General features: G+C 43.1%; 1 protein-coding gene and 1 non-coding gene across 3 annotated transcripts; one reads left to right on the top strand and one right to left on the bottom strand.

Moving 5' to 3' along the window:
• The first annotated feature begins 7695 nt into the window (after positions 1 to 7695).
• On the top strand, positions 7696 to 7768 carry TRNAT-UGU (transfer RNA threonine (anticodon UGU)). Its single transcript has one exon. It is a non-coding gene; the product is annotated as a tRNA-Thr (tRNA).
• Positions 7769 to 8309: 541 nt separating this feature from the next.
• Positions 8310 to 25184, bottom strand: HHIPL2 (HHIP like 2). Of its 2 annotated transcripts, XR_002111702.2 has the most exons (10): positions 23054 to 25184; positions 18258 to 18910; positions 17159 to 17302; positions 16490 to 16821; positions 14989 to 15115; positions 14502 to 14647; positions 12482 to 12563; positions 10980 to 11092; positions 9635 to 9717; positions 8849 to 8863 (listed from the first exon to the last, which is right to left on the bottom strand). XR_002111702.2 is itself a non-coding variant. In XM_010706679.4 (9 exons), exons 1-9 carry the CDS (start codon positions 23426 to 23428, stop codon positions 8499 to 8501), a joined length of 2307 nt encoding a protein of 768 aa, XP_010704981.2. In that variant the 5' UTR covers positions 23429 to 24876; the 3' UTR covers positions 8310 to 8498. The 2 variants fall into 2 exon arrangements, 1 of the variants encoding a protein (XP_010704981.2); XM_010706679.4 differs by lacking the exon at positions 10980 to 11092 and having other exon boundaries at positions 8310 to 8863; positions 23054 to 24876.
• Positions 25185 to 25605: the final 421 nt, after the last annotated feature.

The raw sequence follows: 25605 nt of genomic DNA, 5'->3' as shown, positions 1-25605 counted from the left end.
AAAAAGCACAGTCAGTGAGATATAGATGTTACTGCACTTCCTTCAGCCACCTGCTCAAACACAGCTAATCCTTCCGCTGCCTCCAGGGAAGCCATCTTGCTCTCCTCAATAGGTGAAGATTTCTCTCTGTCCCTCCCATTGGGTTTCCAGGAATGTCTGTTTCCAAGGAAAAGGCAGACATTTTGAATACTTCAGCTTTTGCTAAGATGCTTTCCTGACCGCTTTCAAAAAGCAGCGAGTATTTTTAATAACTATGTAAATAAACACAACTTGTTTTTGATCCAGAGCGGGGGAAAAAAAATAGTCTAGCTTGTTATGAAGGTACACAACTGTCATGAAACCATCTTTCCCTTGCAGCCAGTTCAGCTTTGAGCAAGTGATACCTTGATTCTTCAAAGATCTTAATCATCACCAGATCTATCACCATCAGAAACACTTTATTTTAACAAGTAGCTTCAAATTTGATCTGGAGAAATAGTTTTGTAGCACAAAGACTTAAATTGGACAGCATCTCTTCTGCCTCAATCCCTCACATTAAGTCCATAAGATGCGTATTAACCTCAAGAAAAAAAATACTGCATATACAACAAGAGTGCACAATGAGTCAGAGCTGTTATTCTGCAGTGCAGCTTGAGAACAGTGATAGCTTCTACATAGAACAGTGGTGATGCTCAAATGCAAGTGATGAGCACCAAAACACCCACTGGATGTGCCAGCCTATGAGCAAACAGGGATACGTGGAATACAACTGCCTTTACATTTCCCTTATGTGCTATGCTACCTTTCCAAAGAAAACAAAAGATAAACGAATTTTCATCAACATTCAGTCCCTAACTTTCCTCCAGAGCTGCTCAAACAGCTGCTTAAAAGGCAAGAATTTCCTTGCACGTGGTAATGGATGCTTGTCCAGAAGACTACTGAGATGACAAAAGCAATTCTGAAAGGTCACCAGATCTGCTGTGCGTTTGAACTGCCTTCCTACAGAAAGCAGAGTATCAGGGAAGGGATGGTCACCTGTATCTCACACTGGGATGCAGTACAGATGGAAGCAGTGCACTAACTCAAACCTGGACATTGCCTTTGAAGCCACTGCTGCAAATGGTAATGCCAGTGGAAAAGTCATAGCAGATTAGTTTTGCTGATTCTTATCTAGTTTCAGCTCATGATGTTTTGTTAAAGGGTATTTTGGTGGTGTTCTTGGTTTTTTTGGGGGGGGGGGGGAGAGCAGTTTTTTTTTTTTTCTTTTTTCTGTCCTTCTTGTTTCATTTACAAGTGGATAATTCTGGTGTAATTTAAGGAAAATGTTTTTTAAAAGAATTGCTCAGGTTAGAACTGCAGAACAGGACATTTCAGGCACTTCTTAACCAAACAGCACTTCATGCTCCACATGCAGAAGAGAAGGCAGGACTCAGCAACAGGCTGAGATCCTCCAGTGCTTAAAGTAACCTGTACAATGGATATACCAATGTTATGGTATAACAGAAAGCATGGCTATGATGTTCTTAAACCAAAGCAGGAAACAGAAAGGATAGGTAAATTCACACGTAACCTGGGCTCGCAAGGGAAACTCCAGTAGAGTGGATCTCCAGAAGGGATCCTTCCCCACTGGCAATCAGCTCTTAAATGGGCCTAGGAGAGGTGCAGCCAGGCTCCACCCCTTCCTGCAGCACAGGAGAATTGCCTTCACCTGTGCTCCCGTGGCTGACTCATTGCTCACCTCAGGTGGTCAATCAGAGGTTCAGGCCATGATTCAGCAGCCCCATACATAACCCAACAACCAGCTTCAAGGCCACCCAAACTCAGCTGAAAGCATTCCCTGATTTAAACTACATTTTATTAAAAAAAAAAGTAATCCATCACCACTTGCCAATTAAAAGGAACTCATTAAGCAACTTTTACTATCACTACAGAGTTTCTTTAAGAAACAAAACTGACTGCACTGAATCTGTCAAAACAAAATGCCCAGAACATCACGTTTCACAAGAAGACCGAGGCGGTGCTGCAAGTCCCTTCTCACAGAGGTTGATGAGGAAAGGCAAGCACGCCAGTTTTGCTGATCTGTACCTCTGCTGAGATAATCCCTGGTGCACCCAGCTTCCCCTGGGACACAGAGCATCAGATGTGAAGAGGACAAAGGTAGGCAAGCCGTGGCAACCTGTTAGGAGACACACCACATCTGCAGAGAAAACTGTCACTGCTATTTACCTCAGATCAAAGCAGCCAAAGCTATCTCTGCAATAAGGGAAGGAATCCTGCAAAATACCAGTAAAACTGAGTTCAGGAAGGACTTTAGAAAAGAAAATACCGTAGCATAAGAGAATTCTTAGGGATAATTTATGAACCAGTTGTCTGAAGAGTCATTCCTTTGTTTTACTTCTGCTGTAAGCAGTTGAATGCAAGATAAGGCGACAAGATATGGAATATGCATGAGCTCGGCTCACTGTTCTTAACATTGAGATGGATGTAAATTCACAGAACGTGGTTGACATCTGCAGACTGACACCAGCTTTACACACAGTTAAACACATATTTGTTCAGTAGGGCTGTTAAGGATATTCAAGCAGCTGATCAGGAACAAGTAATTCATTTTATTAATGATGACGTTGGTCCAGACTGAGGGTCAGACTATATCTGTTTGTGCACCGGCCACCTTATTTTCAAGCTCAACTCCTATCCCTGGAGTCAGAAAGGTTTAAGTGCTCTCTTTCAAATCCTGCTCCTTTTTAACAGCTTTCCTCAGGGAAGGGAAACTTTTCTGTGTGCTGCCCTCAATGACCTTCAGCATTCCTCCTTACCTTGGGAGTGACTCCGTTGCAAAACTGCTCCATACAACAGAAAAAAACAAAATGGGTTACGCTGGCTAGGTAGTTTGCAGAGGGCCTGCCTGCTTGCTTTCACACTGCTTTTACTGAACAACTGCTACTTGCCCTCTATTTCTATTAGCAGTAATGCACTGAAACAAATGAATAGAATTAATGTCTGGTAAAGGTCTTATATAGTAAGGAGGACACATTAAAAGTTTACCTTACTGCAAAACCACAGAAGTTTTACAGATCACATATAAGCAAAGATCTTTCACATTTGGCACACTCTTAAAAGTAAGTTGTCCTATAGATTTGGGTTTGATTTTTGTTGTTGTTATTGTTGTTTTTAATGCATGTTAGAAAAATCACTTTTCGGCATTTTGAGTCTGCTAAATCAGGAGAATTTCCCCCATCTTTTCATGCAGTACTTAGGTTCCACCTAGTGGCTTTCAACAGCAATAACGTCAGACAGAAGACAACACATTTTATTGCCTAAATACTTAATTTTCAAAATGTGTGTTTCCTTGTAGAACCGATCTTACTCTTCCTTAGACATGTAATTTATCTTTCCATCTCCCTAAAGGTTATCTTGGCCCTCTGACAGGAATTCTTCAGCTACCCTTACTGTTTTAAACTAGAATAATCAAGGAAGGGCTTAAGTTGGAATGGAACAGACCTTAAAGCCCACCCAGTCCAATCCCCAGCTATGGACAGTGCTGCACCTCCAGTTCAGCTGCCCAGGGCCCCATCCTACCTGGCCTGGAGCACCACAGCAGTAGTACTGTGCCAGGGTCTCACCACTCTCTGAGCGAAGAATTTCCTCCTAATATCTAATATAAATCTCTTCTCTTCTAGTTGAAAAGCCATTCTCCCTTAAAAAGTCACTCTCCCTCCTAATTATAAGCTCCTTTTAAATACTGGAAGGCCACAACGAGATCTCCTCAGAGCCTTCTCCAGACTGAAAAGCCATAGCTCCTGTATAATCAATGAATATAAAGATGTTATAATTATGAAATAAACAAGAGGGTCTGACAAAGCAGATTATAATAACAAAAAGAGAACAGACAGAATGCTTACCCACATCCCGGGCTCACTGCAAAACTCCAGAGGAGGGATCTCCAGAAGAGACCCTTCCCCACTGATAGTCAGCTCTTAAATGGGTCTAGGAGAAGCTCCACCCCTTCCGGCAGCACAGGTGAATTGCCTTCACCTGTGCTCCCATGGCTGACTCATTGCTTGCCTCAGGTGGTCAGTCAGAGGTTCAGGCCGTGATTCAGCAGTTCCCATACAGTTCCCTCAGCCTTTCTTTGGAGATTTTCTTCAGCCCTAGAAAGGTTTTATATCAAACTAAAGCATATACCTGTGCAAATGTGACTGTGAAGATGGGCTAGCTAAGAGCATTGCACCTTGCATACAGGAGCTGGATAGCACTGTTGTCTATTAAATAAAGCAGTTCTTGTGTCTAACTCCAGCCATGTATCAGCAGGGTAGTGTCTGGTCACTAGCAGAACGTAGCAGGTAACAAATCTGTCATGACTGGTAAAATCTGTCTAATTTCATAGTATTATATCATTAAGGATGGAAAAGACTTCTAAGATCCTCTAGTCCAACCCATCCCCACCATGCCCACTGACTACATTCCTCAGTACCACATCTACACGGTTCTGCAACACCTGCAGGGACAGTGACTCCACCACCCCCCTGGGCAGCCTGTGCCACTGCCTCACTTCGTTCTGAAAAGAAACTTTTTTGTAATATTCAGCCTGAAAACAGTTGACATTTTCAGCTCAGAATCCCTTCAGAGTCAAGCAAGAAACAAGCACTTACTAGACTGTGATTCAAACACCTATTTGAGACGTTTACCTTCAGGTGAGAGGAATTTTGTCTTAGAAGTGTCTCGCTTCCTCATTTCCATTATAAAGACACTCCAAGAAGCTCAATGATACGATGCTATCTGCATCGCATCTTAAATCCCACCCAGGGCGCCTAACAAAAACTGTGCTGCACCGCATGTAGAATCATAGAATGGCCTGGGTTGGAAGGGACCTCAAGGATCATCAAGCTCCAACCTCCCTGCCGCATATAGGGCCACCAACCTCCACATTCAATACTAGACCTGGGTTAGTCTAGTTATAAAAGGCTGCCCAGGGCCCCATCCAATTTGGCCTTGAACACTTCCAGGGATGGGGCAACCACAACCTCTCTGGGCAGCCAGTTCCAGCACCTCACCACTCTCTTGGTAAAGAACTTCCCCCTGGTATCAAACCTAAACATCCCCAAATCAGCCTCCCACCTGAGACACCTCTGCTCTGCCTGTCAGGAGGCGCGCGGGCCATGGAAATATGTGGGGTTGGTGTCTGAGTACCCAGTGTTGTAGAGTGACAAATATGTTTGCATCAGCCACAGCTCAGAGTGTGTTGAAAGCTCCACAGGCATCCACAAGTAAGAACAGAAACAAAATATGGCTATTTTCATAGAATCATAGAATCATTAGAGTTGGAAGGGACATTTGAAGGTCATCTAGTCCAACTCACCTGCAATGAACAAGGACACCTACAGCTAGATCAGATTGCCCAGGGCCCAATCTAGCCTCACCTAGATTTTTGGTCTCCAGGGACGGGGCATCCATCACATCTCTGGGCAACCTGTTCCTCACTCTAAAATACTTTTTCCTTATATCTAACCTAAATCTATCCCCATCAAACTTGAAACCATTTCCCCTTGTTCTATCACTAGCAGACCCTGCTAAAGAGTCTGTCCCCTTCTTTCCTATAGCTCACCTTTAGATATTGAAAGGCCACTATCAGGTCATCTCGGAGCCTTCTCTTCTCCAGGCTGAACAGCCCCAGCTCTCTCAGCTTCTCCTTATGGGAGGTGTTCCATCCCTTGGATCATTTTTTATGGCTCTCTGGATGCACTCCAACAGGTCCATGTCTCTCCTGTACTGAGGACTCCACCTGTGGCTGCAGTACTTCAGGTGAGACCTCACCAGTACGGAATAGAAGGGCAGGATCACCTCCCTCACCCTGCTGACCTTGCTTCTTTCGATGCAGCCCAGGATACAGTTGACTTTCTGAGCTGTGAGGGCACAATGCTGGCTCATGTTCAGCTTGCTATCCACCAGTACTCCCCAACTCTTTTTCAGCAAGGTTGTGCTCAATCCTTTCATCTCTTAGCTTGTATTTGTAGTGGGGATTGCCTAGACCCAGGTGCAAGACCTTGCATTTGGATTTGTCGAACCTCAAGAGATTCACCTGGGCCCACTGCTCAAGCCTGTCTTTGGTCCCTCTGGAGGGCATCCCATCCCTTGGGCATGTTGACTGAACCCCACAGCTTGGTGTCATCAGCAAATTTGCTGATGGTGCACTCAACCCCAGTACCAATGTTGTTTATGAAGATATTAAAGAGTATTGGTCCCAGCACTGTTGTCTATTAAATAAAGCAGCTCCCCCCTGGGGGATGCCACTTCTCACTGATCTCCATCCAGACACTGAGCCATTAACCATTACTCTCTGGACTCAGTCCTAGAGCCAATTCTTTGTACACTGAACAGTCCACACATCTGTATCTTTCCAATTTGTTGTGGTGTCAAAGGCCTTACTGAAGTCAAAATAGATGTCATCAGTGACTCTTCCCTTGTCCATTGATGCAGTGACACCATCTAAAAGGCCATCAGGTTGGTCAAGCAGGATTCATAGAATGGTCTGCGTTGAAAAGGACACAATGACCAGCATATGGGCCCATTTGTTCCCCATCTCCCAGTGAGCTCTAGGAAGACAGAAAAGGGAGCCTGGAAGCAGGACTATTACAGCACTTCGCACTTAAAAAACAACAGTGACAAGTAGATACACCACCACAGAAAACTAGCTTTCAATACTATTCTGTTTTCGGAGTACATCTCACCCTACTGTTCAGTTCTATTAAACTGGCTAAAGTAGGTTCTTCATAGCGTAGGAAAAACGTAATAACATTTAAAACAGCTCAATTTCATGATTTGTGGAATGGATGAACAGTCTATATTTGCCTTAGGGCAGCTTTTTCTATCCATTCTTATTTCAAGGAGCTTTGCTTTTGGTCACATGAAGACAACTGTCTCTTCTCTGCGGAGAAAAGGAGGCAACCTTTCACAGTTTTAAGTTTTCTTGCTCTGTAAAAAATGGAGAAACTGAGGCCACACCACGTCTTCCTTGTTGTTGAGTCCAGCCCCTGCTTGTGGTTTATCTGCGAGAAAAATCGTTCTGCAGCAGTTATTTCACCAAACCTGAGGACACTTACAACAACAAGCTGGTTGTAATCACTCAGTTTACACTGATTTTGTTTGTGGTGGTTGGGTTTGGGGGTGTCTTTGGTGGGGAAGCTTACATCATGCCCTGCCTCACAAAGCCTGGAATCACCTCTCCCTCCATAGCAGGTTACTCTGGTGGGCTCAAGAGAACACTGAAGAAACCCTTCCGTAAAGCTTCACTTCGTCACAGAATCCTTCTTGCTGAAACAGCATATTTTATCACATGTAAATGCTACTTTATTCCACGCTTATACAACTGTACTCGCTGTCCTGTTGATAAACCGGCCAGGCCGACCCGCTGCTCACAGACGATAAGTGAACTTCGGTGCTCGCCTTCCGTCAGCATTTCCCGCCAAGAGCAACGGCTACGGAGAATCTGCAGGGCGGGATAGAGCGGAGCCGCGCGAGATCCCAGAAGCAAGAGGCAAGGCGTGGCCTGCCGTTCTCTGCCTCTGGTGTACACGGTTCCAGCTGCTCGGAGCCGGCGGTGCCGGCGAGGAGGCAGCAGAACGCGGAGCTGGGCCGCAAAGCACGGCGCGCGTGGGGGCGCGCGGCGCCCGACATCCCCAGCCACAGGAGGCATCGGCAGGGCTGGAACTGATAGGTGGCTCCATAGCTCAGTGGTTAGAGCACTGGTCTTGTAAACCAGGGGTCGCGAGTTCGATCCTCGCTGGGGCCTTCTAAGCTTTTGGCTTTTTTTTTTTTTTTAGAAAACTTTCTCTTTCTAATCGAATAGTTCCGTTCCGAACCCGCCTCCCCACTCCACTGGGAAAAAACACGCATGGCCGCAGGGAAAATGCGTCGCCGTCTCTGCCCCGCTCCCAGCTCGGCCTGAGGGCCGGTTGCTAGCACCCCGCGCTGCAGTGTCAGCTCGCAGCCGGCCTCGCGGCAGGGCTGCAGCCAGCAGGTGGCAGCAGCAGGAAGCCCAACGCGGGAAGCAGCGCCGGCTGAAGCCCGAACTGCAAAATGGTGCCACGCGCTGCGGCTCCAACCTCGCCCTTGGGGAAGGCGGTACGGGCACAGCCTCGGCAACGCCGCGGCCCCGTTCCTCCAGTAAATAAACCGCTTTGGGGGGGAAAAAAAATGGCGGTTTGTTACAGCCCACAGCCGCCGAGAACGCAGCGGCCCCAGGCGCGCTGATCTCACGGTACTCCTAACAGTGCCAGCCCACGTCCCCAGCCCTCAGGAACCCACACGTTTTTAATAACTTCAGTAAAATATTGTTAAGTGCAGTTAAGGTTTATTGCCATTAAAGTTTAATAGAACACATAGAAACTGCTAACACTGACAGAAAGGGAGGAGGAACAATGAGCAACCAAAGGAAAGAATCAATTCAGAACATTTGTTCCACCACCTTATATGTAACTTTCTTGTTTGGGGGATGGTTGTGAGGTTCAAAAGCTGCTGCTTCATCTACTCTCCTTCCTCCTCCTTCCCAGTTTTTCCTTAGCTTGTGCAGCTTTCTTTGGGAGAAGCTTCTTGGCTTCAGTTAGCTGGGAGCTCTTCCTTTTCGGCAAAGATGGTGCTGGTGTTGTTCTGGAGGCCCTTGCAACCTTCTGCTGTTTCTGCTTGGGCTTGTGGTGTTCACCACCAGCCTCGGTTTTCAGTGTCTTTTTATTGGACAGAGCTGGTTTCACTGTTGATGCTTTTATCTTGGAGGATGCCATCTTTTTTGATTTCTTAGAAGAAGCTGGTGGGGTAGCTCCAGGGGGGGTGGAAGATCTTTTTGGAGGCTTGGTTGGTGAAGGTTCATTAAGGAAATCAAGAACAGTCTCTGAGAAGAGTAATTGAGATGTTTTGTTATCCCTATTTTAAGGCAGAAGGCTAATTTAGAAAAATACTGATACAAACTCTTATTAGAAGCTTAGAAAAATATCTGTCATTCTAAAAAGAATAAACAGACTGCATAGACATCTATCAAAAGATTCTTGGGTTTCTTGCAAAATAAAGTCTGTTTAATCTTAGAAATTATGAATGTCTATTTAGGAAAATAAGTCCTGAAGGAACGTAAGAAAGCCTTGCACACTTCTTTCTGACCAACTTAAGAGTATGAATTTTTCTCATTACACCAGTATCTAGAAATCCCAGATAAGGCAGTTTCAGCTTGCTAAATCTTGTTTCTACTTAATAACACAATGTAACCTCTGCTCTGGTCTACTAGGACTTAGAACAGGAAAAAAAAAAAAGAAAAAAAAAGAAGAAGAAGAAGAAAGGAAAGATGACTCCCCTAGATTCATGGAGGAAGAATGATGTTATTTGACCTGAGGAGCTTTTCACAAAGCAAGGACAGGCACTCAGAACTTCCCAGACCAAATCCAATGCCTAGGCAGAACCATCAATTCTCCTGTGACGCCTGTGAGCACTGTTGCTTTGGAAAATTCAAATACCAAGGTCTATCAGTCAACAGAAGCACACAGTACATGTGATTACCTGACTTCAAGATAGGTCCTGCTTAGCACTTTGGCTTTTAACTTCACTAGCTACATCAATCATATACAAAGCTGTTGACAGCTTTGTTTCTTGGTAAAATTAAAGCCCAACTTACTTGCACGTGGAACAAATGCTATCCGTTTGCTCTTTATTTTCACTGTTACGGGCTTGTATTTACATTTCCCTGGTGGAGCTCGCCTTGGGAAAAAAAAAAAACAAACAAACAAAGATGCACAGATACCTGAGAAACTGTCCAAAAGTTTATAAGATCACCTAGTCCCAGCCCCCTGCCATGAGTAGGGCTGCTGATCACTAGTTACAGAGCTCTTTTTGCCCACTGACAGCACAGCATAAGGAGCTACAGCCAGTCCCACAGAATTTGGTGCGACATTCAAAGGGTGTTGCTTTGGACATAACCGAAGGGACTACACAGAGCAATAGACCTACATTTACCTATATTTTCTGATCTCCACCAAGAGAAGGGCTGAATGACAAATAAGAACATGCTCTTCCAATTTGGTGTGCTTTTAAGCACAGAGCACAACAGAGCATGACCTCAGGCACAGCATTTTCTTGTGATCAGCACTCTCCTTCAGACATGGGCAACAGCCAATTGAGTGCTTTCCCCACACCACTTCAATTAAAAAGAAAAAAAAAGACAAGCTACTAGGGCAGGCTTGGTGGTGGCTTTTGTTGTTTCTCCCTCCACCCCAACTTTAAAGCACCTTCTAGCACCTCTTCCCCCTCCACTCCTGACTGGGGAGTTTGGTGCCACTCCAGGTAGAAGCACGCCAGCCATGTGGGGTACAAACAGAACAATCCTATAAAAAAACATGAAATTGCGAAGAAGAATGGGAAGAAAATCTCCACTGAGAGTATGGTCAGAAGGCCAAAGCGCAGCCCAGGAGCTGGAGATATCAGCATTCTACTCCAGGGCCAAGCTTTGCACACCCCGGACAAACTTGCCAAGCACTTAACCTGACAGGCAAGGGCAAAGCTGAGCAGTTCTGCATCCAGGCTAAAGGAAGCCAGAAAATACAAGAATACATTCCAGAGATCCACCTAGAAACAATGGATATGAAGCTCCAAAAGCACTGGACAGAGCTGGCTTGTTTCCAGCAAGCCTTTCAGAGCAGTGAAAGCATCACGCTCCTGGCAGGGGGCTTGCTGCTCCCATGGAGCCATCCTAATGCAGTGCATTACTGCACAACAATTTCTGGGCAGGAAGCCTCCTGGAGAGGCTCCTGCAGGGAAGCAGAAGGCCACACTTCCCCTCTTACAGCAGGGAAAGGAGAGGACTTATAATTTTCATATTATAATGAATGCAAGAAGAAGTGGAGCATATTTAAAGTGGTCAGTGTTTATGGTTGCTCACAATATTATATTTTTTTTTAACCCAAAAGTTTGGAAAAAGTTGCATAAGTATACTCACAAAAATAGACTTCTGCAGGGATACTTACATAATGTGCAAAAACATTTTGCTTGGAAAACTCTGGTTCACACTCCAACTGTTTGAACGCTGCATGAACTGCCAGGTTTCACTTCTCTTTGTTAAGAGGAATTGTAGCTAAACCTGGGATTGCATTTTTATTTTTATTTAATACTAAAACTCAAAGTACATCACAAATATCTGCCATCATTTCCAGACTCTGTAAATGCTAGTACATATTTTTGGGATTTTTCCATTAGACGACTAATCCCTGCTGATTTCAGGGAGAACTGGGTGCTTAACCTGCAAGGGATGATCTTGCAACCTGTTTTCCTCTTTGCCACATCAGCTTTAATATTTCTCCAGTTCATGTGGAGAGGAGGATTTTCACATGGAAAATTAAACAAGATTCAAAACTATCTGCCTTCCGTGTTGTAGTTCTTAAGGGCACATGAGGTTGACTCCGTAAGTTGATTTCCTTGCATAAAATTAGGGACAGACATCCATGCAGTCCTGTGTCTGGTCAAGTGTCAAGTTAAAAAGAGCAGTAAGACATCAAAGAATCGGACTACCTGTACTTTTCAGTTATGTAATAATCAGCAAAACGTCACTGTTAAATGTTTTAGGGAATGTTCATAGCTGAGCTTGTTAAACTGCATCAGCCTCAACATGTAAAGAGCCTTGGCATCAGGAGAGTGTTCATCTGTTTTCCATTTAGATTGCTTTAGCAGCACTCAACACTGTTATGACCACGCAAGATAAAAGTCCTTCATATACAGAAATTGGGTGCTATGAGGGTTGGCAGTATCTTCTTTCCTCTCACAGATGAACTGTGCCAGGCAGATTTGAGTTAGAGAAAACAAGCCCTGGTAAGATGCTTGGTAAGACAATTGATTTGCACCTTTAATTTGCTAGTAAATGGAAATACATTCAACCCTTCACAGCTTAGGCTAGGTTTGAATTTATGAGATGGGCCAAGAGACTTGCCCATAACTATTTGCTTTCGTGTTTCCACATATCAGCCTTTTACTGTGATTTACTACTTTATGGCTTATCATTTTCTGACTTCCCTTTCATTATAGAAAGGAACATGATGCCAGCACAAAGTAAAATCAAAAAAGAAAAGTCTCCTTGCTGTAATCAAATCAATTTTCTTTAATTTACAAGATCTCTGGTTGAAGTGTAAACAAAATGTTCCCCTCTCATAACCCTGAAGAACATGCATTTAGATATCACTGTGTTATACTTTAAAGGCGCAAACAAGGAGATTCGATTTTTATCCTCACTGTCCCAGATTTTAAAGTTATCAGACTTGGTCCATTTTTGGGTACACATATGATAAGTGAGGAACAAGTTCATTGAAACCGAAAAGTTGCACCAGATGTACAGTGGGTCAACAGAATTCAAGGTCTGGAGGTAGAAGGTAGTGAGATTATGCTTCAGAAGTACTTTGAATTCTGTTTCGCATGATAGTTAAAGAATGTGTGGTGATTACAGAAGAATTTGACATTAAAAACATCTTTAGTTACTAACCTTGCAGGATCAACAAATTTGTAAAGAGATCCATGTGGCGCATAGGCACTGGGATAAGAAGTGGACATAAAATACAGCTCACCTAAATGGAAGCGAAGAAAAGCAGTTTCAGATTCAAGTGTCCAAACTGAAACCCAGTTCCAGTTTTCCCTGTTTTCTGTCTCTTCACTAGTTAACATGGTCAGAAAGAAAACCCCTTTGGTTGCTCCCACAGTCGCATCTTACTTCACCCTGCCATATTGTAGGCTGACTTCTGGAGCCAACAAGCGATCTCCTGGTTGCAGCAGAGTTTCACATAAGAAGAGCAGCCCTCAACAAACACAGAGCATGAGCAGGGCCTCCACCTGGTTACTTTCCTATGTATAAAGATGTGCTTTTTAAAATTGTTTTTACCAAAGAAACATGCAAAAGCTAGAAATTAGAGAGGAAAACTACAAAAATATTCATCCATCTCTCAGAGGTACCAAAAAAAAAAAGCATGTAAAGGGTCTAGACTGGCTATCCACATAAGGCAGAAGCTTCTTATTACTGTATGGCTGCCAAGGAGAGCAACTGCTCTTGATGTCTTTCCTTCAGCACCCACTAAAATAATATTCAGGCAAATTATAGCAACTTGTGAAAGAGAAAAAATTATTGTAGCATTCCAAATTACAGCACCATATTAGTTTCTGAACAGCAACAAGTAGAAGAGACATTTAACATCCACTCACCCCACATGTAGTTAGAACAATTAAAAATTGTACATACCTCATGATAAAGCCTAAATCTGACAAACATGCCAGACAAATGGCCTAGGATCTTTTTCTGACAAGCAAAGCTCTTTTCTACTAAATCATGAAATCTCTCTCTAAAGCATATCTGAGTATCCCATAAATTTGCTCTTGCTTTTTACATTGCATAGACCTTTGTCAGGAGACTAAGCAGAAGTAAACAAAGTGTGCATTTTATCTCTGTGGAAGTCTAGTCACCATGACCACAATAACTCTATGCACTGAGACATTTCCACTGAACTTTGAAACTAGCATCTGTTTTCATTGCCAGTAAAATCTTGGTCTATAATCTTAGTGTGAAGTGCTGTTGCTTTGAATACATGGAGGAATTTAATAAGAGAAAGAGATTCAGATAAACTATAAGAACTCAAACAAGAATGAATCATGGAATCACAGGGGTTGAAAAGGACTTCAAGAGATAGAGTCCAATTCTCTGCCAAAGCAGGTACGCTACAATAGGTCACAAAAATAGGTGTCTAGAAGGGCCTTGAATATTGCCATAGAAGGAGACTCCACAACCTATCTGGGCAGCCTATTCCAGTGCTCCATAACCGTTACCATAAAGATGTTCTCCCACATGTTAGTATTGAACTTCTTATGTTCAAGTTTTAGGGCATTATTCTTTGCCCTATCACTACGTATTATGGAGAAGAGCCTGGCCTCATCTATTTGCCTCCCAACTCTCATTAGAGATTTATAAACATTTATCAGATCCCCTCTCAGTCTTCTTTTCCCCAGCCTAAACAGACCCTATTCACTCAGCCTATCCTCATAGGGGAGAAACTCCAGGCCCTTTATCATCTTTGCGGCCCTCCACTGGACTCCTTCTAGGAGATCCCTGTCATTTTTGAACTGGTTAGCATGGAACTGGACACTACATTCTAAATGAACTGTCACAATGAAGGAACAAACTGTCTTGATGCAGCCTTTTCATTAATAAAATAACAAAAAAGAGGGTGCATCATGAAATCAACAGCAGTTCAAACTCTGTAGGGAACCTGGAGTACTCCAAGTGAAGTTCACTTGAGGATCGGATTCCCGAGCTTCATGAAGCCAGCCTGCAACAGCCTCACAGGGCACAAGACATCTCTGAGCCCCCTACTTGCCACACTGAAATTGCTACAAACCTGTCATGTAGTGCTTACTCTTTAGCAAGATTTGTGAGAAGCAGCATAAGCTCAGTGTTTGCCCCGGAGCACAAAACTGACAGTACCATTTCCAATAAAGGTAGGACTGGCAAGATACTCTACCTGCTTCATCCTCAGCAAATGAGATGATGAATTTATTATAAGATCTGATCATCCCAGGGAAAGCACAAGCTTTTGTGCTACCAATGCAGATATCTTGCTTCTTCCACCTATTTGTCTTCTCATCTTCCCGTAAAGCCATAAGTCGACTAGATGAAAAATAAAACTTTTATATTTTGGTTATCAAGATTTGTTCCTGCCAAAATCATGCATCACTGACATTGAAGTGTCAGCTAAGACCCCAACTGTTGACTAGTTTTGATCATCTCTTTCAGAAAAAAAAAAAAGCCAGAACAAAAGCAAACTCATCTTAAGGACTTAACTTGGAAGAAGTTTAGAATCTCACCAAGATGTTACAATGGTTACAGCCCTTCATCTAATACACAAGCATATTGGGTTCTCATTTACTCCAGCTCAAAAGGTCTCTGCTACACTGTTAAGATGCATACGTATGCAGAACGGGAGATGCAGAGAAAATGACTCATCTCACCCATTCATGAAATCACCGAAGATATAGAGGCCATTCAGGTTGGGTGATTCACATCCTCTGTATACATAACCTCCAGTGACAGACTTCCCCACATTGCGGCCATAAGCAAATATTGGAAGAATATCATCTGTTAAACACAGAAACATGAAAACAGAAAATTTATATCCAGAGAGAATCAAAAAGCAGTTGTTCAGTAATATTGATGGGCACAAAGTGACGTGAAGGAGTGGAAGAGTTGAATAAATGGCATAGTTAAACTTCAATGGGGATTCAGTCATTTACTCCAGGACAGAACCAACCCAGGAGCTTTAGAGAGCTCTCTGCAGAAAGGCAGCAATCTGCAGGCAGTAATATCTTAGAGACCTGTCACTGCAACACCCAGCAGATTGCCTTTATGAGTTCCCGTACTTCTACAGAAGAGGATAGAATCAAACAACTGCAAGTGAGCTCAGCATCTTCATAGGCTTGCTGCCATTCTCAGAACAGAACATGCATGAATATACAACCTACAAACAATTTGTTGTAAGATTTCTGAAGATAAATGCTTTGTTTCTGGCAACATTAACACTGAATTCAACACTTCTTCAAGCCCAGAATCAGATCCTACAGAATTACGCAGCCTGGGGGAAAAGGTGAAGACAGGACTATATTTCATCTTTGATCTTAATGAGGATACAGATGACAAATGTAGCTAACTAAAAATTAAAGGCAAAATCTAAAGTAGGTGTGTTGTCAATTAAGACTTTGGCCATTGTTAAAAAGTTAAAATTTTTGTTAGTTTATTTTAAGAGCCATGAGTACAAGCATAAGAGAAATGTTGATGACAAATACTCTTATACTTGCAAATGCAAGTTTGCTCATGCAGATGTTTCAGAAACATCCATACCAGCTTGAGACCAGATGTTTTCCTCCAAGAACTGAAGGAACATTATATGACATAATACCCAGTCATACTACCATGCTCTGCAAAGACCACCAGTATCCACTCTTTTTTGAAGGAAGCCAAGTGAGTCGAGTTTGTCTGGTCACACCCACATTCAGATCCAGAGCACAGAGTATGTGTTCTGCTGCAGCACTCTACTCACTGGGATACACTGGCTCTTCTGTAAGATGTGTTTCATGGTCCCAGCATCAGCCTGGTTGCCCTGCCTTTTCCATAGCCATGGCTCAGAGCTTCTGAAGAAAGCTCTGAAGGAAACAGAGCATCAGTTTTGTATGTAAACCCTATCTGTTGGGTTCCCCAGGAAAGCAGTCTGGAAAAGCCACAGGCTTTGACCTTAAGTTCCACCTTCAGTGTAGGACAAGGAATTCCCTTCCTGAAGGTGGTCAGCATTTCATATCAGCACAAGGGTTTGGGAGAAGAGATTTCTGCTTTTAAGTAAACAATCTCCATTTAACACACAACTGGATTGTTCAGCTACATGGAAAAGTAATACTATAGTCAACTAAATACAAGTAGTATAAAAATAAAGTAAGCTTCTACGAGAAGCTTCTTCCTTACCCAAGGAGGAATTATGGCAAAGCTTTGTGTCATAGCATTCAAATCCTTCTTTTGCTCTCCAGCCATAGTTTCCTCCTTTAACAATTATGTCGACTTCCTCAAACCTGTTCTGTCCAACATCCCCACAGAATATCCTCCCTCTTCCCTTTTTTGTGACAGGATCCCCCCGGTCAACTGCACAGCGCCACATATTCCTGACTCCATAAGCATAAACTTCAGGGCGAGCCTTGAGATCAGACACAAAAGGGTTATCGGGAGGGATGCGATAAGGCTTGCCATCAGGACTTCTTCCATCCACATCAATCCTCAAGACTTTCCCCAGCAAAACACTCCTAAAGAGATCAACAGAAAGACATTCACAAGCATGAGTGTGAGAAACAAGAGGAGACACGGACAGTTCCCTCCCTCCTTCCCCAAGGAAAAATTATCTGTTCAGAAGTAGTAAAACAGCAGCTGGTATGTTTTGCAACTAAATCACAGAAAACTCTTCCACTCTTCTCAGTGAATTGGGTCCCCTCCACTTCCAAAACACAAAATTTTAACTAAGTTTTGAAATTATGAACAAGCACTTCCCAGAAGCACCATTACTTTATTCTTCCACACTGTCTCATTTCCAAGCTCTGCGACTTGGTAGATGAGCTCAATGTTTTTGCCTGCACTCCTACTTACTTGTTCTGAGCATTCCCAAATTTCCCAAAAGGGTCTCCAGCTTTTCCTCCATCCCCTATGAATAGATACAGATAGCCATCCACACCAAAGAGCAGTTGCCCACCATTATGATTTGCAGCTGGTTCTTCAAGTTCCAAAAGATTCCTAAAAGAAAACAAAATAAATGAAATCCAGATGTAGTTACTGGAAGGAACAGACCATTCAAGGCAGGCCACAGAAGTAGTGCATCCCTACTATAAAAGCAAGCAAAATTTCCTAGCTGTGCAGACACCTCAGATACAGTGCAAGGGCTGAGCTACACCCCAGTTCCTGTGAGCCTGCAGTTTAGAGCTGGCTGCATGCCTTGTAGCAATGCACTTTATGGCATCCCTTGATGAACAATAACCACAAGCCACGCAGCACACTCCTGTTCCATGTACTACAGCTTTAACCTGCACTGCCTTAATATCTCTAGTGCTAGCTGCAGTGCTCATCCAGCACCATCGGCAGAGCAGCATCACAGCTCACTTGCTAACACAAGCAGAAATACACAATGCATTCACCTAGAGCAAAGAGTTGTCGCCCTGTGAACTCTAATTGTGGAAGCTGGGTTCTGCTTTCTTATACGAAAAACAGCTGGTGGTTCTGAAGGCTTCAGCACCATCTTTGGAGTCTCATATGGTGACTGCAAAACTTGAAAGAAAATAAGTCTGCTATTAACAAGTTCTTCTCTATCACCGAGACTAGCTTTGGCAGGGGGTGGGGAAACATCAGATCAAATGAATGTACAGTACAGTACTGAAACATCCCTGTTCTCCCAAAGCACAAAAACTTTCAAAGAAAGTTGTGCTTTATAAGCTTCAAGGTTTGAAGTTATTACTGCTCTTTAAAAAGGCAAGAATACAGAAAGACAGAAAGAGAAGATGATTCAAAAGTCTGGATACTGGGTTGTTTTCATGCCTTTTTAGTTTTCTGTGCAGACTTCATCCAACTTGCCCTAGTAGCTTTTTAACAGACCCACTCGACATGGGAACAGTGCAGGTTCTGCAAGGGGGAAAGACAGGAGAAGAGAAAACTATTTCTTACCATGGCACACAGTGACATTCAACATAAACTTTACCTTTCTGAGTGTGGATCTGCTTTGTTGGCATCAGAGGCCAAAACCTTCAGTTCACTGATTCTGATCTTTTCCACTTGCTTCTTATCCATATACGAGTAATAGATATAAAATTTCCCGTTGTTCTTGTAGTTGGGGTGGAAAGCCATCCCCAGAAAGCCCCTCTCATCCCCTATCCACGGCGTTGCCAGCACGATACTTTTAATATCCAGAAATGGCTCCTCCAGCCGGCTGCCATCAGGTAGGTAGACCCAGATGACCCCCACCTGCTCAGCTACAAACATACGGTGGGTCCGGTCGTTGGCATGCAGCATGAGGACCGGGTTCCTCAGGCCATTGGCAACCTCAGTAAGGCAGAGCTGGAGGCAGCCTCTGCGGTCCTCCACCACTGAGCCCAGGTTGCGGTTGAGGGCTGTGTTCCTCAGCACGTTGGGGAAGCAGTAGTCCTCGTCATGCAGGCGAAGGAGGTTGCAGAAGCGAGTCTTATTGGTCTCACAGCATTCTTGAATGTGCTTATCACTAGTGAGCAAGCTGATGGCAGAGCGGCAATTGAAATGAAACTCAGAGCAATAGTCGAAACAAAGTCCTGGAAGGTTTCTGAGAGGTGTCCTTGGGTTTTCAGCATCATAGAGATGTGCAGCATATGGAGAACATTCCTAGAAAGTAAAAGAATGCAGCTGTGCACACATCCAGGAAAAACCAAGGCTCCTCTTTGTAGAAGCAAAGCAGTTAAATGAAAAATTAATAAGGTAGAGGAGCACGAGTCATCTTTGGAATAGCAGAAAGTCAATATACAGCTAAAAGGAACTTGGAGCTCAAGTAGCAGTTTCCTTCAGCAAAGCACCTTCAGCTACACCTAAATTACTCCCAGAAGAAGGACATCTATTTATGCTGTGGAATCCTCCATTGCTAGAGGCTTCTATAGATTTAGGAGACTTTTCTATCAATCTACTCTGATCTCTGCTATTAGAAATCTCCCTTTGCTTCCTCTGCTAGATTCTAAGCTAGGCATTTTATTCTCTGTCTGTTAAAAGGTTATGTTTGCTACCTTGCTGTAGGGATCTTTTGCTCTGCTCTCCCACAAGAAAAAAGTCACAAGGAAAGAGGCACAGAACAGCTCAGTAAGCTGTCAGTGAGCAGTATTGAAGAGATGTGCAGGATGACAGCATGACAAAGGTCTGTAAAAGTCACATGATACTGAAATGATGAATGAGGATTACTTGTTCAACCTCTACTCCAGAAGAAAAATGAGGGAGCACAAGATTAGCAGGAGACAAGTTAGAAAAGGAAGCAAAATACTTTCTTTGCCAGAGAAAATTGCAGTTACTAGAGATGTACACTGGCTCACAGCAAGACTGGATAACCGAATGCAAGAGAAAACCACTGATGATTGAGTGCCAAGAAAATCACTTGTAATTTCAGAAGTGCCTGAGCTGAAAACAACTGGAAGCTGGGAGCACATTCTGTGCATTCACCCTCCTTTTACATGCTCCTCCTTTTGGCTACTTTTGAACAGGACACTGGGCTAAATTAGTCTGATGCTGCACAACTTCAATTACATTCTCACACGCATAAAAGCCAACTGCGGTTGAGATTTAGAACTATTCTAAGAAAACGAATCTCATCCTGTGCAATTCATGTAGCAATTCATTGGCTCCATGTAGCTACCACTGACTCTATATGCAATCTTCAGCAAAAAAAGAAATGCAGGAAATGTTTTTCAAATATTGTGCATCTGAAATTCCCTTCATCTGTCATTAGATTTTAGCATGTGCAGTACTAAAAAAAAAAATAATCAAGCAGTAGACTTGAATTTGTTACTATATCCAAATTCATCATCTTGCAAAAAAAATTGTGGCCAGAACTTCCATAAAACATTTATTAAAATCTCACCAATTTATATTAGTCAGTAAAAAACTAATATAAATTTAAAATTTATTTTTAATTTAATTTAAAAGCAAAGGAGCTACAGAGAGATTATTTTACTGGTTTTCATGCCAGCAGCCTGAAATAATCTATCCAGAGCTTTTATGGATCAGATATGTTAAAATTATAGAATCATTCAAGTAGGAAAGACCACTAAGTCCCTTGGCTAGGGGTTCTTGAACGCTGCCAGGGATGATTACCACCTCCCTGAGCAGCCTGTGCCAGTGCCTCACCTCTCATACTGAGATTTTTTTTTTGTAATATCCAACCTGTACCTCCCCTGCACAACTTAAAGCCACTACCTCTCATCCTGTCAATGTTAACCAGGAGGAGAGGCTGACCACCACCTCACCACAACCTTCTTTCAGGAGCTGTAGAGAGCAATAAGGTCTCCCTGATCCTCCTCTTCTCCAGACTGAACAGCCCCACTTCCCTCAGCTGCTCCACATGATGCTTGTACTCCAAACCCTACACCTGAAGGTAGCTACACAGACAAGCTCAAGAAAGGAGAATTACTACACTAGTATTTTTACTGCTACATTAAATAAATCTGCTTAAACAAAATTCAACATCCCTTAGGCTCTGCAGAAAGTCCAAGGATTAGGTGGCCTTACAGTAGTTACTGTGAGTCTGCCTTCATCTTGCTCAAGTGTGTATGAAACAATAGAATTAATCCAGCTACACTACAGAGCAGAATCAGCAGAAGCTGCTGAGATAATATTAATAATTCTGTTATTTTCTAATAGCTTGCCTGCAAAAAGAGTGTGCATTCAACAATAAAACGAGGCCTGAGATTTAAAACTCCTTTAGAAGTACGATGATTGTCTGTACTTCCTATCCCATGCAATGTTTTCCTAATTCATATTCATTGCTTTCAATCAGCTTTAAAAAGGCTTATTTTGCCTTTGGTTTATTCTTTGGTTTTGCTTTTTCCAGCCTCTCCTTCAGCAGCTTCCTGAGCAGAGAAACATCCCTTCAGCCAGCAGCCAAACAGCTATTCTACCACATGGAGCAGGGTTTGCATCCAGGAAGATTTCACAGCCTTCAACTCGAACAACACCATCTTAAGAACTTTACAGGCTGTTTTCAGAGTTTCGTTTTCCATTTTTGGGCTAAATCCTCAAACTACACAGCTGAGTGTCAGACTCCAAAGCTACCAATGCTTACAGCATGCTTAGCTAGCAGAACTACACAAAATGAAGCAGCTCTACCAGCAAAGACAGAGGGCTTTATAGCCTGCTTGAAAACCTCCCCAAGTCAGTTATCAAGAGAAACAAACTTAGTTTAGAGTTACAGCAGGAAATCCGTGATCCTGAGCACGTCCTCATTGAATCCTCTTCTGTCTGCAAAGAAACACAGCTCATTGCAGAGGTAAAATGCACTCTGTGGCACGGTGCCTGGGTTCTGCAGGACCACTGAGATTGCTGCAGCAACTACTAATTATTGTGATGCTGTGGAGGTGATAGAATAAAGGCTACTTTCCATCCCTTTCAGATGAGATCAGTAACAATTTGATCCAGCAAAACGACATCACTTAAGTGAAATCACTTTGTAGATCTTTGCTTTTCCACTGTTTCAACAGCCAAATAACATTGGCTGTGTCAACATGGTTGTGACAACACAAACAGGAACAAACTTTACAGGAACAGCAAGATATAAGAAACCCAAGTTCCTCCCCATCAAATAATGAGCAACTGAATTCTAGAAAAATAAAGAAAGCCATAACTTATTACATAAGTATATGTATCAGTTGAGGAAAAGGACTGTTGCTACAAAATACGTTTATAAGAAATCCAAATTGAAATTATGCCCTACAGAATGAACCACCTAAATCTGAAGAGGAAATAGCCACGTTTTTACAGTGTTTCTTTTCTACTTGGATCATGCAGAAAACATTTGTAACACCAACACCGGCCATCCTGCCAGTACCTGCAATGCACTGCTTGCTGGTTTACTGACTGTAAAGCGACAAACAGAACCCTGCTGTTACTCTACTCAGCCCTAACGCTGAAAGAGTTCTCATCCCCCATGCAGATGCCAGCACCTTGCCAGCATCCAAAAGGATGGTAACGTTTTGGTGCTCAGACAGTTTTAGGGCAAAGGAAATTTTAACTAGAATAGTTTTATATGTTCTTAGTAAGAAGTGTGGCTTTTGGCTGCTCGGTGTTCTGGCATGCAGTAAGCACTGCTCTGCATGACTAAGAGCTGTTAAAAAGGAGCTCAGATCTGTTCTTTAATTAGGGGGACAGAGAAGGAGAGCTCAGGGAGAACGGAGCAGTGCCTATGGTCTTTTGTCACCACACAATGCCTGCTTCTGTGAGGCAGGTGGACATCATGCAGACAGCACCAATAGAAACACAGCAGCTGAAGACTCAGGATTTTGCTGCAGCTGCATGAAACCACTTCCTAATAAACTGCTGTACTTCTAACCACCACTACATTTGAACCATTCTCAGCAGGATCATTATTAAGATGTCTCCTTCTTGTGATCCAGGGATCTAAGTGATTTGCCTGATAATCCTTGCATCATTTCATCCTGTAGAGTTTGTAATCCGGAACCCACTAACTGCAAGCAGATAATAAAATATTGATCTATAACTCTCCCCTTTGCTACAGGAAAACTAGCAGAGCAGCAGGATTCCCATCATCACCTGAATCGGGCAATGCTTTCATAAACCATTATTGCTATCAGATGTCACTATATCTTGCCAAAGCACTTTGCTAAATGCATGCTGAAGATTTGATGCCATTATTCTGTCCACCTACTTCTCCTCTGCTCCCGCACCTCTTCTCCCAGCAAGACAGCCATGACAGACTATCAGAACTACAACTGACCCAAAGCATAGGACAAAGCTACAGATTTTCAACCCTACCTGACAGAGAATATCTTTGATATATGTTCCACACAGCTTATGCCCCCGAGGATCAATATAATCCAGGATCTCATGGTATTTTGCTGCAATACTATTGTCTCTCTCCCGGTCACAGCAGCCAAAGTTTTCATAGGCAGAGCAGAACTCCAGGTGAAAAGGAGGCTGGAAAGGTGGCCCATAATCCAGACACTGAGGATGCCCCAGAAGACTGCCTACCCAGCAGAACAAGGAGAGACAGAGAAAGACATGTGGGCAAGAAAAGGAAGCTTTAGAGCCACCGCTTCTCCTTCCAGTGCCTGGCCAAACATTCACTTTCTTCAGTGTAAGCTTCCTGAGGTCAGATGTATGGAAATCTTGGACCTCCGGTTCATTCATTCTCTCTGCTTTATTAATTGCCAGCCACAGAGCTCAACACTCACTCGCTCAGGTTTGCTTACATTCCCGCTCCCTTTTTCTCTGAAGTTTACTATTTGGCTGGAGAGAAACCTTCCAGCCTGCCCCTTTGGTATTTCACACGTCACATGGCTGAACACTCCCCCCTGGATATTTCTCATGTCCCAAGGAGCACTCACAAATCTAATCCCTACAGCTTAGTTAAATTAACTGAGAAATCATTCCCCAAGAAATACGAGCATGGAAGCGTAACTTACGGTTGTTACACACAGAATGGGATAACCTCTCCATTTGCAAAACAGAAGATGAACAGTTTCCAATTGGTATCAATTTGAGTCTGGTTTGAGATTGAACAGGGGTAAGTAAGTAATAATTTAGAACCAAACTGAGGAGGCAGCAGCTAACCACGTGTACAAGTCATTCCAGGACAAGAGCATTTTACAGAGGTACTGCTGTTACCCACAAGCCTAGGTGGGAATTAACATGAAGAGATACTCAGAAAGAGTGAAGGAGAAAACACTTCTAAGGTACCAGAACCTGAAATTGACTGTATTATGTGGCAACCCTGTACTTAAGCTGATTGACTTTAGTGATGCATCTTGAAAACAGTTTAACATCACATTAGATTTTTGTCCAATTTTCTCTCTTGTGAAGAACATGCAGTGCTTCTCCCAGTTGCCTGGTACAGCATCAGCTGCACGTGCAGATGCACTGTGCTTGCACACACTGCCCTCAGCCTGGCATTCTGAGGACAACACTTGTCTCACTCCTCATTCCTTCAGCATTGAGCTCTTTGTGTTAACTAACCTCGTCCACAGTTTGAACCTTTCCTGTTAGGAGAACTAAAACCTCCCTCCTCCTTTCCTAGAGATATGCCAGCTGCAGACAAAATAACCCAGAATATTTATATACATGCAAGAACTTCACTTCCAAGTTAATGCACAACAGCAGAGGCAGCACACATCACTGCTTTCACAATGAGGAGAGAAAGCCCCAACAGTTTAACTTGCATTTAGATAAGGACAGAACACGATGTCCCTACTGCTCGCTTTACCCAAACACTCTTAACTGAAGAAAAAAGATAGCCCACTGCAAACGTACCACCTCACATCACTCTAAATGCAACAAGACAGGACTGAGTGGAACTTTCCATTTACCATCACAGATAAGATCAACTATGGAAAGCCCCAAAGGACTCCAAATTCAAAGTAGCATAAAGCACACCAACACTAGTTCTGCAGGGACTAGTCTGAGGGTAAAGTATACACCTGCTTAGTGTTGACACCTGTGTAGCACTGCAAACATGCCTACAGTGCTCCAAATGCAAATCCAAGTCTTGTGTAAGTTTCTGGTATCAGTCAGCTGCCCACAGCACAGAACCTGGTGAGCAACAGGGGAGATATCAGAACAAAGCAAGCTAACTCTTTAAAAGCAGCTGCCGTTTCATCATTTTGCTTTTCTTGACCCTTAGTGAATATATTCTTAAAAAAAGAAAGCAGAGGCATCACAAACATGAACAAAACAACATGGAAGGTGAGGGAAGAGCTGAAGTGAATTGTGTTTTTGTGAAGCTGTCATGTTCAGTTTGAATATTAAAAATTCCAGAACAGGAGATGGAATATCAGGAGGACAACACACTGGGCACGTGGACCAAGAGATTTGGATTCCCTTAGGAAGTTCCTTGCTTCAACATAAACGAGGCAAGGAAAGATCTGCTTTTTGCTTCATGAAAACACCTCACGAGTTTTGTACACAGGATGAGGAGTTAATTCAGAAGAAAACCAAACCCTGACCACAGAATTCAGAGCCAAAGCAGAATATTCCAGTGCACTAGGAGTCAACATATTAAAAGTACAATGCAAAAAAAAATTTTTGGCTTTGAAAACACAGTATGGCATTCAATAGTATGAACAGGAAATTCCACTAAGGACTTGAGATCAACAGGTTGTTTTTTTTTCCTCCAGGTACAAGTCCTACATGTAAAGAAACTTGTGATTTCCCATAAGACATGAAAGTAATACTCAAGACTGTCATGCAAAAACCAGTGCCATGCTCATCTTCCACTGCTGACTGCAGCGCTGCAGTTCCCTCCTGCCACTAGAACATGATCCCTGGCAGCAACCTTGTTTCCAGAGAAGGTGACAGAGAAAGCTCTGAGC

This window comes from Meleagris gallopavo, chromosome 2 (genome assembly GCF_905368555.1).
Source record: "Meleagris gallopavo chromosome 2, MGAL_WU_HG_1.1, whole genome shotgun sequence".
Classification (NCBI taxonomy): Eukaryota; Metazoa; Chordata; class Aves; order Galliformes; family Phasianidae; genus Meleagris; species Meleagris gallopavo.
Note: the sequence above shows the minus strand (reverse complement) of the source record. Positions and strands in the feature narration are given on the sequence as shown.